Source organism: Ceratosolen solmsi, unplaced genomic scaffold (assembly GCF_000503995.2).
Source record: "Ceratosolen solmsi marchali unplaced genomic scaffold, CerSol_1.0 scaffold29, whole genome shotgun sequence".
NCBI classification, from domain to species: Eukaryota; Metazoa; Arthropoda; class Insecta; order Hymenoptera; family Agaonidae; genus Ceratosolen; species Ceratosolen solmsi.
In genome coordinates this window covers 644,511-661,800 of record NW_011948417.1, presented here as the reverse complement: position 1 = coordinate 661,800, position 17,290 = coordinate 644,511, and the positions used below count along the sequence as shown (strand labels likewise).

The following is a 17,290-nucleotide window of genomic DNA, read 5'->3' as shown; positions in this document are numbered from 1 at the left end:
TTTAACTGGCAAGATAACAATTTTCTTTTTAATAAAAATTAAGTTTTTAAGTAAAAAAGTGTCTTTTATAAAAAGTCTTTTAAGGTTATGACCTGCATCAGCTGATGAAATAAATCGTATAAAAACCGGATGTAAAATTTTAAAAATATAAATGCACATAATTAATTTTTTTATTCAATAAATTAAGTTAGTCTAAGTCAATTTTTAATAATTTAAACAATTACCTTTGAGTAAGTATACAAAAAAAAAAAAGATATAAAATTAAATACTTTTAACGTATGAGGATTGTGAAGGATAAAGTTTTATGAAAATAATTTAAAACAAATATAATTTTTTATTACTTAAAATAACATGAAATTATTAATTTTTCAAAACATTACAAATAAATTAGTAAAAATATTATTGCCTTAAACTACTCTTACACAATGACAAATTAATACATTACTAATATATAATAATTTTTAATACTTTAATGTTTATATTATTAACAATAATATATATATATATATATATTTAATACAAAAATTCCTGTACAAGACTATTAAAATTCACTTGATACAATAGGGTGCCAATAGCCTTTAGAAATTTTATGACGATTATTGCTTTAAAATTCTCGTAAAGGATTTATAAAAATTTATTTGAAAATTCTTAGTATATTAAGAAATGTTATGCGGCACCTAAGCAAAAAAGACAATTAATTTTTATTAAGGCATAGAGTACACGGTAAAAATTTTTGCTTTATCGGTTTAATTAGAATCAAGTTTGTAATCTTTGGTATAAAGTAAATAAATTATAGTATGCTATAAATTATAACAATATAAAATTTAATACTTTAATTTTAATATCTGTATTAAAAATAAATTTAATACAAAAATTTTTACAGTGTAAGGTGACTAAATTAACTTACAAATATACATAATTTGCATTTAGTGCTGTGGAATAGTGCGAATCCATTGATTCTACAACTAATTGCAGATGCACTAATAAATAGAAAAGTACTTAATTCAATATATGTGCAACATTGCGTATGCTTATTTTGAGACTTTACAATCGAACGTTACTTTGTATCAGAAAACGAAATGATTGATGGTTGTAAATATTTTAAATTCGACTGACAAATTAAAAACATTAGAAAAAATGTTGAGCAGTTAATTATTTACAAATATATATTTATTTATCAATGTCGTAAATTGTTCACTGTATTTCATTGAACTCTATTCATTCCTCTTATCTTCTATTCTGATTTTAATTAATTCTTACAAAAGTTTCGTCTGATAACAACAATATACAAAATTACTAGTTGCTTATGAAAACAATTATCAGTTTTATGGTAGAAAATAAGCTTGATTCGATTCTCAATAATATGTTAGTATCAATGAAATATAAGATTACACAGAAATTATAATTTAAATTATTGTAATATAAAAAAAAACAACAAAATGTGTCTAATAATAAAAGTAAAATTTGAAAACATAAAAAGAATAAATTTCTAGACAAACATTATATAAACAAACAGAAGAATCTTTAACATTCATTTGAAAATGATAAATGACTCTCGATAAATAATACATGATAGAGAGTTATTTGTGTTGAATTATTTTTTAACATATCAAAAGATTCTCTATTGATATTGATTAATAGAGTATTTGAAAAAAGTACTTTCAAATAAAGTATATTTAATGTAACTGGATAGTATATTAGATACTACCTCGCTTAAGTGTCTGGTATTAATTTATATTTATAATTTAAGTATCATTGGCAGGTACTACGAGTTTTTGCTATTTTAGTGATAATTAAATTTGTATCATTCTGTGTTGTTAAATTAATGAAAGGCAAAATAAAAGAGGAAATAAGAGCGAAAAATATAAAGTAAATATTTTATCTAAGTATTTAAACAATATTTTAAAGCTACTCTTATTTATGTATGTAACACTCTTGTGAGACTTTTGTTTGAAAACTTTTAATCATCTAAATACCAGAATAACTAATGATATGTTCCATTTGAAATTGATTTGAGCAATGTACAATTTTAATTCTTTAGATATTTGCAAGAGAACGTAACGATGAGAAAAATGTCTTTTTATCCATAGTATTTGTATTGTATAAATTTATAGAAATTTTAGTTCAAAACTAGTAAAAAATTGTTGTATTATATTATGCGAGATCCAACATTAAAATTGAATTCTTTTCTTTTTTTATGTAAAATTTCCAATATTCTCGATATTACAAGTATCTCATAATAATGTGATAATCTTGTACATTAGGAATGTTTTTAGTGCAAAATATGATTGACAAAAATTTGATTTACATTCGAAGAGAAATGGAGGAAACTAAGCTTTTCTGTAAATGTGCACATGCATCCAAGCGCTCCAGCAAAACATCAACAAATACCATGTTGACAAAATATCCGTATAATTTCGATTTGCCTATCTTCTATGACGACCAAGATAAGCTTTACAATTTGGGCATGTATGATGCACATCCATACATTCATCGATACAGCACGGTATCAAACAGCAGCCTGCCCAACAGCTGAAATCAATATTTTATTAATCATACTTTTATGTCATGGAAAATTAATGATCTTATACGAAATTAAATTAGAGCACATTAGTTTTGCGATTAAATTTTCAGAGTGAGTAAAACATAAAAAAGAAAATTTCAAACCTCGTTAAATTGAAATTATTGCTTATAGCTAATTGCTAGAGACAAATAAAAAATATATAAGTAATTCGGATAAAGCTAAATAACAATTTTTTCACTTTAATCGCAACATTATCATAATAATGGAAATATTATTATAAGTAAAACAACTTCTGTACGGATTAAAATGAAAAGGATTTTAGCTACATACGGTATTTATATTATAATTAAACTTTTCTATTCAACGAATTTAAAAATATTTCATGCTAATTTAAGCGATAAATACTAATTTTCACTATACAATCGATAAATGTAATACGTACCCCAGTAACGCAATTATAAATCCTGAAATATATGCTATCATTCCAGGTTCGGTTCTCGTTGCCGTATCTATTTCAGCATAACAGTGTGAGCATATTGTATGGGTAGAGTCAGGACCGAGAGGTACAATCGTTGTTACTATTGTAGGTCCACTTACATCTGTACATGGAAAATATTTTAATGGATGTAGTTAGAAATTAATGATCTATTCAAATGGATGCACGGAGAAGAATTAAGAAAAATAATTTGTTGCCCACTTTGATCAATATTTTAATCAAAACTATAATTAAGTGAAATGGTTAACATAATGCATAATTTAGGTAGTACGATGGATTTTGTAATATATCATACGACTTGATCGATATCCCTATGTTGACAAAACTCTATTTGTTATTAGTAGTTTAAATACGAATCGAATAGATATTTAATAGAATTTAATAGAAATTGAATAGAAATTTAACTTTACACAATAACATAATATTAATAAATACATAAGTATCGCATCCAATAATTAGCTACTGCTAATTCCAATAACGATCATCAATATTTAAACGCGATTGTTACTAATTGACATTTACATGTTTCAGCTGGTGTAAATGGACTTGCCGGCGGTACGCCACCCACACACTGGGAGTAACTAGGCGGTGCCAATGGAGGTTGATCGTACGGAGGTGGTGGTCCATTTTTATTCATGGTATTATTTATAGCTTCCTGCGACAGAACAATTTTGTAAGGTTATTACAAAGTGTGTAATTGCATAATAGGTACTACGAGTTTTTGCTATTTTAGTGATAATTAAATTTGTATCATTCTGTGTTGTTAAATTAATGAAAGGCAAAATAAAAGAGGAAATAAGAGCGAAAAATATAAAGTAAATATTTTATCTAAGTATTTAAACAATATTTAATAGGCACTATAATAGGCACTTTTGCTACATTTTTTGTTTAACTCTATTAAGAAAATTAAGAGCGTCTTAATGCTGACTTTTTCAATACAAAAGAAAAAGAAACAAAAATACGGCGTTGTTGCTTACTTTTTTACACGTCTTTAAACAAGCGAAATTTACGAATTTCAATCAAGACGATGAGTTAATCGCTTAAGCCTTAAATACCTCAGCACCAGCGACCGGGCACATTTTTAACATTGCATTTGAAAAATTTATATATAATTGATTTACCATTTACATAGATTATATAAGTAAATAGTATGTATAAACGTTACATAAATAATGATTAAATGTTAAGTTAGAGCAGGATGGTTAGAAAAAGCTTCATCAATAAAGCATAAATATTGAGCTTATAAATCAATGTACATCATCAAAAGCAGTTTACAATAATAACATAAATAAATAAAATATCATGACCTTGGGCGTTAATTACATATGGATAATAATAAAAATAAAATTCGCTTTACCGTTCACATTACCATAAAAGTTAGTATTAATTAAAATTTCCAAAAATATCTGTGACGCAATTGCGAAAGTTTCTCTCGCTATATAATCCTATGTTGACACGTTTGTTCTTTTTGTCTAAAAGCGTAGTAACACTAGTGACAACAACAGTAGCAGTACAATAACAATAGTAGAGTAATAGGAGTAATTGAAGTAGCACTAGAAGTAAAGCAGCAGCAATTTGAAATCAAACTACGAGATATCGTGTAAGCGTACGTAAGGTTAATGACGGTAATCAACGATTTTGCGTGTGGGCGAAGCGAAGGATATTAGAGGAAACTACGGAGGTAGCTGCTATTATGTAAATATATAATTTTCCGTACGACGATCGATTAATTCGATAATCGGATAGTGTTTATGGTTCTGCATATTATCCTACCTTCTTCGCCTGTTCTCTTCCTAAAAAGTATGAATAAAATAGAGCCACCGTGCGACACACGATTTCACTCGATCCTCCTATTAATCACAACTGGCTTATCCCTATATTTGTCTTTTTCTTGTTTTTTTTTGTTTCCCCTTTTTTTTTTTTTTTTTTTTTTTTTTTTTTTTTTTTTTTTTTTTTTTTTTTTTTTTTTTTTTTTTTTTTTTGTCTCGCGACACGTCACGCTTACTACGTTATTGCTGGTTATTATAAAGTTGTAACCGATTCGAGCGCCGTGACCTCAGCAGCAGCAGCAGCAGCAGCAGCAGCAGCAGCCGACTTTCCCCGATCGTAAGATGAATTGCACTAAATAGCGGAGAGTCGCGTTAAACATTGGCTATTGCTTTATAGGATAGTAAGTACGGAAGAGTAAATTCCTTCGCTACTTGTTCGTGCGTACTGTTGTATTATTGTTTGGAAAGGCACGCAATAAAAACACAGCTGACGACGGGTGGACGCCTGCGGACAGCGCACACGAGCCGCGAGTAGCGAAACACGTATGCGCGTAAAAGAGTGGCACGAGGAAGCGCGACGTGCGCCCGAACTCCGTCCCTGGCTGCGCAAATTTATGTCGCCGAGTGAGAAAGGCGTTGTCGAGACGACTTTAAATCGCCACTCGATGATCCGGGAACGAAGAACGATATTTGGACATCCCGTGGGATCCCGTTTGAGATTTTCCGAGTCCGCGGAGCACCGCGATATTGTTCGTTGGGAACGAGGGGCGGGGTGGGGGGAGGAGGAGAGAGGCCGATCGACGTCGCAATAAAGGGATTGAGAAACGAGAATAGGCTCGAATTACGAAACACTATTGTTATTTACGAATACTTACGAGATTTGAAATATAAAATAAGAGCGCACGTGGAAGTGGTTAAGTCGACTACCTTTAATAGTCTCTTGTATGACTCAGAACGGCAAACTTCTGATCGTACAATACGAATTTGTAGCTTAACGCGCTATAATTTAAATAAATAAAGAAGCCTTTGTGTTAAAGGTAACTAATGCTTGATATTTTCTAAAAAGAAAATATAATATAATGTCGAGGAGAGATTGATAAATGATAACGACAAATTTAATGAAGCCTCGAATACATTCATATTGACGCAAAGCTTTTATAAAGAACGAATATACCCTAATCTTTTACAATATGTAAACAAAAATAACGGAAGATGCCGATAAGAATGAAGATTTGTAGATATCGAGAGGAAAAATTTGTAGATATTTAGAAAAAAAAAATTTATAGATATCGATACTCTTGTTATGACATACATATTCAGTGTGTTATATGCCACATACACACACGCGCGCGCGCGCGCGCGCGCACACACACACACACACACACACACACACATATATGTATATATATATATATATATATATATGTATATATATATTATAAATATTTTATAAAATGATAAAAAAAAACTCATCTCAATAACAATTATAACAGTGCATTGAATCTTAAATTTGAATATTTGCCTAATAATCCCCCCCCCCCTCTCTCTCTCTCTGTATCGTGATTGTGTATCTCAGTGCATATTGCGAATGAAATACGGCCTCCGAAATGATAAACAGCCACAGCAAACAGTAGTCCAAAGTTGCTAGCCGAATCAACAAAAGTTAATACTCACTGACGTACATTCGAAAAACCAAAAATTACTTGCTACTGGCACATAGACACACCATGATGGAAAGAGCCTGGATGCGAGACTAGCGTATAGGGTTTTTCTTCATAAGTGAACGTAGCAAGATTTTTCATGAAGCTAGCGAATGACGCTGGCACATTTGAAAGTGATTTTAGAGCAGCAAGGATGGAAAGATAGAAATTTGTCAAGGAAAAGGTTGATTCTGAGTAGGAGAACGGAAAAAATTCTTTTTGAAAATTCTTTTCAAAGACGAATGCGTGCACTGTCGTTGTGATTATCGCTACTACAAATTTGCATGCGAGCAATCATGGATCTAATAATGGTAATGCAAAGATCAACTCCATGTCTCATAGTTTAGAAGCGGATTGCTTGCTGATTTTCACGCTGGGCTAATTTACTCTTAAATCCCGACGATTTACAATGACTTTATACGTCTCTCGATAAGACGAAGATAATTACAAAATTAGAATTCTTTTTATGATAAATTTTTATCTTACAAAATATCTATATATTTTCCACAAGCATATTAAGACAAACTATTGTATTATTATTGTCAAATAATTATTATTGTCAAATAATTATTATTGTAAAAAATTATTTAAAGTAATATTATTAAGACTACCTTAAAGACTTTTTATCTTTTGTATAAACTTTTTTACGAGTACGATATTTATAATGGCCTTCTATTCCAATAAAAAAAAAAAAAAATAAAAAAAATAAAAAAAAAAAAAAAAACTAATCCCTATTTTTGTATTTTCATTAAAGAATTCAATCAAATAACAAGAAATCATTTGATTTTTCTTATTTATCTTGTAAACGTGAATTTGAGGCTAATCGTTAAGCATGTTATGCAAACTCACTGTAAAAGAAAATTAATAACTCAAACATAGTAGATAAAATTATCAATATCCCGTTTCAATTATGTTTTATCAATATATTTTTATTTATTAATATTAATTATTAATACTTCTCATTTTCATCTATCATTTTATAATACAATAATCAATTTTATCTTATATGTAATTTTTTAATTGACCTTTAGATAAGATAGATATAAAATCTCCATTTTAATACGCTTTTCTACTATAAGAATTGTAATAGATATAAAATAAACTTGAAATTAATTGTCAAAACTTCTATATTTTTTGAGGTCAAAATAATTCTAACATCCATAATTAAATTTTTTAAGGATTGTAAAAATAATATGCGATCTTTTAAGGCCGGTCAACGCAATCCAAGCAATGATTTATGGATTTTCAAACGCTTTATGTAATGAACTTATTATTGCCGTTTTTTCAACGAATCTATCTATATAAATATAATAAAAAAATATATTATAAAATAAAATTATATTTGAGGTAACTTGTGTTAAAAGAAATCGTTCTATCCTTATAATAGTAACTTAAAAAAGCTTTATCTAGAATGCATTAAACTAAGAAGCTTGATCGAAGCTTAAATACTTGACGCTTTAATGGTACTTATAATCTGATTTTGATGCGTTCGATCGTATCGGTTTTAAGGAATTTAACATATACTATATTACTTCACTTACCCTTTGTTATAAGACAAATGAGCTTACATCGACGTACTTGTACATGTACATCATTATATACGATATTATGGAAGTAAACAGTATCTCAATTATCTAGTAAATTGGCGTTACTAAATCGATCTTTAAATTTTCAAAATTTCCAAATTGACCACCTCTTATTGAATATCAAAGTAAAAAGTTACAAAACATTTCGATAAAAGTTTTGAAATATCTTTTAAAAAAAAATGTGCAGAAAGACTCGTCTAGTTTATTAATGCGTAAAAAAGCAAAATTAATTTTTCCTAGATAAATAATAGCAGTCCATATATAATTAAATAAAGACTGCATTTTCTTTTTATATTTCGATATTATCAAATGTAGCTGCTTGTAATAATAATAATAATAATAATAATAATAATAATACCAACAACAACAATAATAATAATAATAATAATAATAACAACAACAACAACAACAACAATAATAATAATAATAATATCGAAGGGTTAATATGTTTTATTCGGAACTAAGGTAATAGATATTAACGTCTAAGTACTTACTGACGTTTTAGCGAGGACTTTTTAATTTGCACTAGAAGGCCATTAAATGAAATGCTTTGCATTCCAATTAAACGTTTAATTTTCCTTTCCTTTAAGTTAACATTAAAATGCCCGTACAATTCTATTACAAGTGTAGCCATTTTTGGATTGGCGACTAATAACAGTAGACCAAGGAAGTTTAAATCGTTTTCAAGTCTGTCCATAAACATCGTTGATCTCCATTTTCAGCTTTGGCTCCCCGATGAACGAATCGCGAAATAGATTTTCAAATTTGAAAACTTCATTTTTATCGGCTCTAAAATGCTAATTATAAATGTTACAAATTACTTTTTATATTAATTATTAATTTAATAGCAATTAATAATTAATGAGTAATTAATTTCATAATAATTGATGAGTTTTTCTCATGAAAATATTATTCGTAAAGATATTTTATACAATTGGTGTAGAAACGAAAATTATTCCCATGATAATAATGATTAATTTTCAAAATCATTATTTTTTTTAACTGTAAAAATTTTAAACACGATTGCCTTCGTTCTCGCTTATAATATTATTAATCGTTTATAAAAATATAACTACAGTAACGATAAAAAAAATAAGTATTACTTATTAACTAATGCACTTGTTATGGAAATATAAACGATTACGATTTCACGAGTTTAAAACGCTTTAATAATTAATTTCCAAAATTTGACAGATTTTGACATTTAATACGAGCATAAGGATGACTATTAGAAAGAGAGAGTTTTTTTTTTTTTTTTTACACAATTTAGGTAAAATATATATATATGAAGATTGACTAACATTACTTACTCGATAATTATTCCGATTAAATACGTTCAACGCTCAAACGGAAACTTAACCTTTTTCTTACCTTTGTATACTTCCCATTTGTCACTCTTATTATGTAAATTTTAAATACAATGACCAAGCAGATCAAATCAGCAAAAAAAAAAAAAAAAAAAAAAAAAAAAAAAAAAACAGAAAAAACAGAAAAATGAGACTCGTCCCTTTATAAAGACAATTTAGGCAATTTTGACTTATTCTTTCAATAAACTCGAAGAAATCAATATTCAGCGTAGACTTATATCTTAAGTAAATTTCAGAAAATTCGCCGTTTCTTAATATAACACGCGTGTGCGTTGATTATCATTATCATTCTTTGTGAGAAAGCAATCTTCTTTCATTAACATTTATCTGCTTTTTGAATTTTTAAGATAATAAGAGTAAAATCACGCGTCACTTTTGCGATAAATTGGATAAAAAAAATACCCCGATAATAAATATATATCAAATTCACTTTTAACCATCGACACACAGACTTTTTAAATAATAATTTAAACGACGACAACTATATGCTTAGATAATATACTTAGATTTCGAATTAAAATAAGATAACATTTACGAAAGTAATTTTTTAAAAATATACTCTATTCTGTTCGTGCACTTAGGTATGTTTGGCTTTATAGGTTTCTATGTGTTCGCGCGCGCACGGGCGCCTTAAAGTTTTCCAATTATAAAATAAATTTTGTAAATAAGACAATTTTTCGTGCATCATTAGTGTAATCGGACAAAGAAATATATTGGTTGAGTTAAATGAGCCGATAATTACAAAGATTCGTGAATGAAATTGTCCGTTAATTTGAAAATAGCACGACAATTTCGAGCGCGAGAATTCGGTCCCAATTAATTTATTCAAATGCATTTATGTAAAGCTCTTAAAAGTATTGTCAATAGGACGAAATAATCATTGACGGCATATATACGGGGGGAAAAGAAAGAGGATAAAAAAAAAGTTCCCTATTACAAATTAATCCAACGAAATACAAAAAAAAAAAATAAATAAATAAATAAATAAATAAATCACGGGTTAACTGCTCGTCTTTATATGCGAGACACAACTCATTAAAGCTCTAATGAAATAAATGGGAGGAAAAGTCGCCAAGAGGCATTGTCGACTAAATTACTCACGACCATTCGCGCGGTTATTATTAAAAATTCGACCTTGTTTTTACATAGGTTCGTCTGACGCTGCATTTAAAAAAAAAAAAAAAAAAGTAAATAAAAAGAAAAACAAAAGGAAAGAAGAAAAAAAAAAAGAATAATAACAATGATAAGAAGAAGAAGAAGAAGAAGAAAGAAATTATCGCCCGCAATCAATAGTGCAATCAACACCATCGCTATATTTATATATGTAAATATATATATATATATATATATATATATATATATATGTATGGATGCATGCACTTTTGCGTGTGCGCGCGCTCGTGTGCATATATATAGAATGCAGGTATGAACGTGAGTGCACGGAGCACGCATTCGTAAGCTGACGTCGGATTACGCTAGGCACACCGGTCATGAGCAGCAATATCCGTGACGTCAAGATCGACAGGTTTTACGGAAGTCTGTCAGGAAGGGGCGAGCGGTTAGGGGAGAGGAGGAAGGGACACATTGGCCACTGGCATTTGAAGGCGCATACATTCAACGCGGCAATTTATCAATTTCGCTCATTTCTATGCGCACGGGCGATCGATCCGCAATTAAGCAAACTCAGCTACGAGCATCGTCCAATTTCATTTAAGCGCTCGTTTAAATTAAACGATCCCGTAAAGAGAGCGTCGAGGCCCGCGTTGATCGCGGGTCAACAATTTCAAAGGGATTGAATTCATGGGCGGAAAGCCAAGGCCAAGGTCAATGGGACGTAGGGGCCGGCGACGGACGGATGGGGGTTGTGGTTTTGTTGTGGCGATGGTGATGGAACGATAATCGGACTGACGGTCGGCGAACGATTCAACGATCAATTATTCGATTATAAATAATGGGGAAGTGGAGGGACGACGATGGTCGATCCGATCCCCGCAGACTCGGCCAAGCATTGCGTCGAATGCCCAAATCCATCGGGCGGGCCGAGCCGTCGTCAGCTAAACGCGAGCGTGACGGCGGTTACGGGCGTGTCAGCCGGTGGCCGGAGCCCGCCAGCGGTAATCGGGCGGTCACAGTGCCGCCATGTTGCCTGAAAAAAAAATTAAAGAAAAAGTCCCCGCGGACGAATATTGTGCGCGCTGCTGGCGCCCCTAGCTACGCAGCTCGGCACCGACCCACGCCGTCCCCGGGTCAGTTTTCGTGCATCCAACATGGCTGGACGAGGTGATTACAATGATTTAAGGCAAGTATAAACGGCTCCGGTGCCTTTACCGCGCTTACGTAGCCCAGCGGTCCCGTGGAATTCCGAGGGCATGGGGACGTGGATACAGGGTCGCGAGCGTCGTTGCGATCGGGGCTCGCCCCCCGAGGTAGCAGGTTAAGCTCGGCTTCCGGAAACTCTCGCGCTACGAGAGCCAACCACGCGCGTCGAACCTTTTAAACGCAACCGCAACATCTGCGAATTGCCATCGCGCCACTGGGCCGGCAGCACATCTGCTGCTGGACCAGACATAGTCATCGGCACGCGCTTTTATTTGGATGCTTTATATACCGGCTTTGACTGGTTTTTCTGACATCCTTACAGTCTTATATGTGCCTTGCCTTTCTCTCTCTCTCTCTCTCTCTCTCTCTCTCTCTCCCTCATTCTCCCTCTCTCAATCATTCTCTCTCATTCTCTCTCTCTCTCTCTCTCCTCTCTCTCTCTCAATCTCTCTCCTCTCTCTCTTTCTCTCTGTGTCTGTTCGTTCGTGATATTCTGTATTTACCAACGAGCAAGCGTGCATGCGTGCGTGCGTGCGTGCGTGGATGCGTGCGTACGTAATGTGCTTCTGTGAGTGCTCTTGCGTAAGTGCGCTCCTACGTTTGTGCGTGAGTGCTTGCAACTGACTATCTCTACGTCTCTACCCCTGTGTTAACTGCATCCCTCATTTCTACTTTCTATACTGTATACATACACACACGCACGCATACACGTTATATATATATATATATATATATATATATGTGTGTGTGCATATATATATACACTATACATATGAATGCATATTGTGTACAAATATTTATATATAAATATAAATATAAATATATTTTGTGTGAATAGAAGATTGATTATGTGGGTGTTGGGAGGTGAGCGAGCGAGTGCTTGCGTGCGGTGTGTCATGTGTACGTACGTACGTTTGAATTCACGCACGCACGCACGCACGCACGCACGCATGCATGCATATTATAATGAATCTACATTGTAGACAGAAGATTGAAGTAGCGAGTTTAAATTGGCTTGCGGTATTACTTATCAGAGTTGATTTTTATCACGTTTCGCTCTGTGCAAGCCCAAGCTTTTTTTTTTTCCAGCTACGTGCATAGTATGGTGTCAGTCTCCCTAATTCTTCATTATATATTTTGCAGAGATTATTCGGGAGGTTCGCGCAGCAGTAAACCTCTGCCTACCGAGCCACCATACACAGCGTTCGTTGGCAATCTGCCGGACGGTATCGTTCAAGGCGATGTCGACAAAATATTTCAAAACTTGAATGTGAAGAAGATCCGACTTGTCAAAGATCGTGAAACAGATAGGTTTGCAATTACTTTTGTTTTGCGTAATCGTTCAACGCCCAATTATACGTTCGAGCGTGAATGCTAGTAAAAAAGAAAAGTGATCGCTTGTTTTGGTGCATGGTTTGCCCAACGGTGAAAGTCGTTCGTTTAAAGTTTTAATATTTGCGCGCCAAGATCGTTGACGATACTGTAATCGAACGCGTATAATTGTTCCTATCGTTTAAAATTACTTAGCTAAATGAAAATTATTTCCATTTATTTAAGTAATTGGGTGTCTTGTTCCAATTATATATATATATATATATATATATAATTTATATAATAAATATCTCTATATATATTAGAAAGAGAGAGTAGAGATAAATATAGAGAGAAATAGAGAGAGAGAGAGAGAGAGAGAGAGAGAGATTTTATTACGAAATAATGAATTTGTCGTGACTGATAAAATATTTTACTCCATATGACATTGGCAATAAATAGCAAACTAAATTATCGAAAGTTACATTTTCAGAACTTTGCTCGCGCTTTCTCTAGAATCATGTTATTAACTTCTGCACAATTTGTACTTATACGTTATGTAAAGTAAATTACAATAGAGTAATTGCAAATGCATATAACGTTCATTTATAAATTAAATTCGACTCTCAAGTAACAATTTCTGTTTTAGGTTTAAGGGTTTTTGTTACGTCGAGTTTCAGGATCTGTCTGATCTTAAAAATGCAATCAAATTAAATGGATGCGTTAGCGTAGAGGGAAGTTTGATTAAAATCGATGTAGCCGAAAGTAAAAGAAATGAAAGAGGAGGTGGATTTGATAGACGGGCTAGAGGTGGATCTGGACCTGGTGGTGGCTTCGGTAAACGTGATGGAGGTCCACCAAGAGGATTTGGCGATGATTTCGGTAGCCCATTCATATTTACAAGTAAGCGTTATGCCTGGCATGACGTTTACATTTCGCCTTTTTTTTTTTTGTGTACCTAAAAACCAAATTTTAATATAAATGTCAATTTGCTCTTTGTTTACAATTTTCTTATTTTCATGTCCATGCATATAGCACTAATAGACAATATTATACTTTGCTTTTTATATTTTTGTGTTCTATTTTGGTTTTTTGGTTCTATCGAATGTAGGACATTTGAAATTATTTAAAAAATTTTTTCTTTCTTTGTCGCTTTTCAATTGTTATCGAATAATATATTTTCCTTTGCACACCATTGGCTCTTATTTTTAAATTTAAAAATTTCACTAATAAGTAATTATAAAATTGATGTATATCTTAGAGTAGTATTATTTATAATTTTTTGTTAGCATTTTTTGCTAACGATGAAGCGAATTATCTTGCAATTAATGGAATAGTACGTATTCGAAGAGAAACTAATTAACTGTCATATTTAAAGTAGACATCGAATTCATTGATTTGCTAATGTAAATAAAACAAATTAAATATGCATAAAATAAATGTCCGTATTTGTTTTGTTAATTGATATAATCCAATTGCTAAATAACTATTATTTACATTACAAACATAATGAAAAGTATATAGTTACATTGCCTGATATAAAATCTTATAATCCGCTGGTAAATGTATAATAATAATTAGATTAAATAATCGAGATTTCATGAATCTTTAGAAAATAATGACTTGCACATTTAAATAATATATGATACTTATTTTATTTATTTTATGGTTTCATTTTAAATATGTACAGTATAAATAATGTAAATTAAATTATTGATTACGATGTTCTTACGTATGTTCTTAATTAAAATAACACTCTGTATTAATTTTTCATAATTATGAAAAGGATAAATTGATTGGATAAATTAATTTAATATTGATGTAATTTTTCTAAATTTTACGAAACAAAAATTGTATGTCCATATGTATTGAGCAGTACCGGCTAGATAATGTTGGAAAACGAAATTTCTTCAACAAAATTTACATTACACTACATTACATTGTTGCGCCTAAATCTGCGACAGCGTCAATTACATATAAACTAACTTTAATGCTCAATTCGATTGTTATTATATCTTGATTGAGCCTCCGTTAAAAGAGTTTACTAGCCTACGTAACATCAAAGACTTCTAACGGCAATAAAATGAAATGCTAATAACTAATTTAATTCCGAAAGTAAAAATCTCGTTTTAAAACAACGTTAAAAGTTAATGATAAAAGGACTTGGACACGCTCATAAAGATGTGTCTAGCTAGCTGTTTTGAGCATATATTGAGTGACGAATGACATTTTGCAGAAGATTTTAACGATCGAGGAATGTCAAGCGGCAGACAAGGTAACTTCGGCGGTAGCCGCGGTAACTTCTTCAATGACGAGATAGCCGGTCGGGACAGAAATTTACGTGGAATGGGCGGCCCAGGTGGCCCAGGTGGCCCAGGTGGCCCAGGTGGCCCAGGTGGCCTAGGTGGCCTAGGTGGCCTAGGTGGACTCGGCGGCCCTGGTGGTCCCGGTATGTCCAAGTACGGAAGCAGTAGACTGAGTCGTGGCGGGCCCGGCATGTCAGACAGGAAATACGCGGATGAACCCTTTATGAACGAACCAGCCCCAGGTCAGTATTCTAAATTGTTTATTTGTGTTGCACAAGACTTTAAACCGGCAGCTACCTGATTGGTAAATGCCATTGGGAAAATATTTGCTAAATATATGATTCTAATTTTTCTTTTCTTTCTTTTTCATATACTGTACAGTAATAAATAATAAGTAAGAATTATACAAAAATCAACAATAACTAACTAATTTGTTCGATATCTATTGAATTAAATTGATCATCAATGTGTTATCGACATTCATTTCATTTCATTACATGTACATTTTCGTATGATTATTGATTGATTGTATTGATGATTAATTTAAAAATATTTCACTTAGATCGATGTAGTGCCGGTTTAATTGTTCTTTAATCAATTTTTTAATCTATTTTCGGAAACAATATTAAATTACGTTCGATTAAAAATTTACTTTTAAGTAAAAAAAAAGAAAAGAAAAAAAAAAAGAAAACAAAACAAAATGTGTATTATCTTACGATAAATCGAATCGATGAGTTAAAAATCTTTCATTAATTCGTTTAGAATAAAGCGTAATATAGAAAATTGATGAGAACTTTATGTGTTCAATATTTTTTATAAATATTACGACTCGTTATTACAACTAATGTTTGTCTTGTTTTCACAGATATGAAAGGCCGAAAACGTTTGGTACTAACACCTAGAACCATTCAGGATCCCGTAAATTCACTAGCTGAGACCACTATTCGTAATTCAATTTATGGTGGAGCTAAACCGCGAGAAGAGAAAATTACTGACAACAATGAAGTCAAGTAAAACTATGTATTATGATGTAATAGTTTCTTTTTTCTCTAACAACAATAGTGGGGAATAATTTCCTGTAACAGCAAATTTCATTGGAAAAAACAATCTTTAACGTAAGACTTCTTCCAACTTCCTGGTAGATGTCAAAGGGCTGAATCTCCCCAAGGATGTACATCTTGTTTTATTTTTTTGGTTTTTTTTGGTTTTTTTTTTTTTTTTTTTAATGTTTTAAAATGTTTCGTGTTCTACCTTGTACTGTGTGGAAAAAGCTGTTCGTGGGGGGAGTCTTCCTTAGCAAGTTTTTGAGAAGACAGACACTATTGAGAAATTAGGAAGTCAATTTTTTCCTGTACTATTAAAAAGTGTATCCATTGCTTTAAAAGTGAAAATTCTTATAACTTCTAAGTTTAAACACACTTTTTTTTAATTCATTATTTTTTATTTTTTATTTTTTTTTTTTATTTATTAATATTATTATTTTTTTAAAAAATTTTTTTTTTTTTTTTTTTTTTTTTTTTATTTAAGTCAAGTCTACACACAAAGTGATTGTATTTGTAAAAAGACTTAAGTATGAGAATGATAATTCTTTATTAAATTTTTTTAACTTTAAGGAGCATTGATACTGAATTTTATGTCATAAAAATTTAATGTACGTCTTCAGAAAGAACTAGTGTTGAATGTACATATGAAATGTGGAAGCAAACTAATGCCTGTTAACATAAGTGAATTTTTACTACAAAAACTACAATTTATCTATATATATATATACAAAACAAAACAAAAACAAAACAAAAGAAAAAAAAAAAAATTTATAACAAGTTGCAAATGCTTATTTAATCAAAAAGAAGAAAAAAAAATAGAAACGTCGATGCTCTAAACGTTTAGGCTTAAGCAATATATTTTATTTCTT

At 31.4% G+C, this 17,290-nt stretch overlaps 2 protein-coding genes across 3 annotated transcripts; one reads left to right on the top strand and one right to left on the bottom strand.

The window, feature by feature from the left end:
- Window positions 1–2,149: 2,149 nt before the first annotated feature.
- Window positions 2,150–4,921, bottom strand: LOC105359577 (cell death-inducing p53-target protein 1). Its single transcript, XM_011496195.1, has 4 exons — window positions 4,390–4,921; window positions 3,543–3,675; window positions 2,967–3,123; window positions 2,150–2,532 (listed from the first exon to the last, which is right to left on the bottom strand). The coding sequence occupies exons 1-4, from the start codon at window positions 4,390–4,392 to the stop codon at window positions 2,427–2,429; spliced, it is 399 nt and encodes a 132-aa protein (XP_011494497.1). The 5' UTR covers window positions 4,393–4,921; the 3' UTR covers window positions 2,150–2,426.
- A 6,653-nt stretch (window positions 4,922–11,574) lies between these two features.
- On the top strand, window positions 11,575–16,585 carry eIF4H1 (eukaryotic translation initiation factor 4H1). Of its 2 annotated transcripts, none has more exons than XM_011496196.1 (5): window positions 11,575–11,741; window positions 12,905–13,072; window positions 13,722–13,975; window positions 15,309–15,620; window positions 16,244–16,585. In XM_011496196.1, the coding sequence occupies exons 1-5, from the start codon at window positions 11,710–11,712 to the stop codon at window positions 16,390–16,392; spliced, it is 915 nt and encodes a 304-aa protein (XP_011494498.1). In that variant the 5' UTR covers window positions 11,575–11,709; the 3' UTR covers window positions 16,393–16,585. The 2 variants fall into 2 exon arrangements, with proteins under 2 accessions (XP_011494498.1, XP_011494499.1); XM_011496197.1 differs by having other exon boundaries at window positions 11,579–11,741; window positions 13,722–13,954.
- The last annotated feature ends 705 nt before the right edge of the window (window positions 16,586–17,290 follow it).

Excerpts from the sequence above, each read along its gene's own strand:
- LOC105359577 (XM_011496195.1), bottom strand. Across the intron at positions 3,124-3,542 it reads ATTTACACCAGCTGAAACAT|ATGTAAGTGGACCTACAATA; the intron begins GTAAATGTCAAT and ends TTCCATGTACAG. Across the intron at positions 2,533-2,966 it reads TTTATAATTGCGTTACTGGG|CTGTTGGGCAGGCTGCTGTT; the intron begins GTACGTATTACA and ends TATTGATTTCAG.
- eIF4H1 (XM_011496196.1), top strand. The coding sequence starts at position 11,710 with ATGGCTGGACGAGGTGATTACAATGATTTAAG. Across the intron at positions 11,742-12,904 it reads GGTGATTACAATGATTTAAG|AGATTATTCGGGAGGTTCGC; the intron begins GCAAGTATAAAC and ends TATATTTTGCAG. Across the intron at positions 15,621-16,243 it reads TATGAACGAACCAGCCCCAG|ATATGAAAGGCCGAAAACGT; the intron begins GTCAGTATTCTA and ends TTGTTTTCACAG.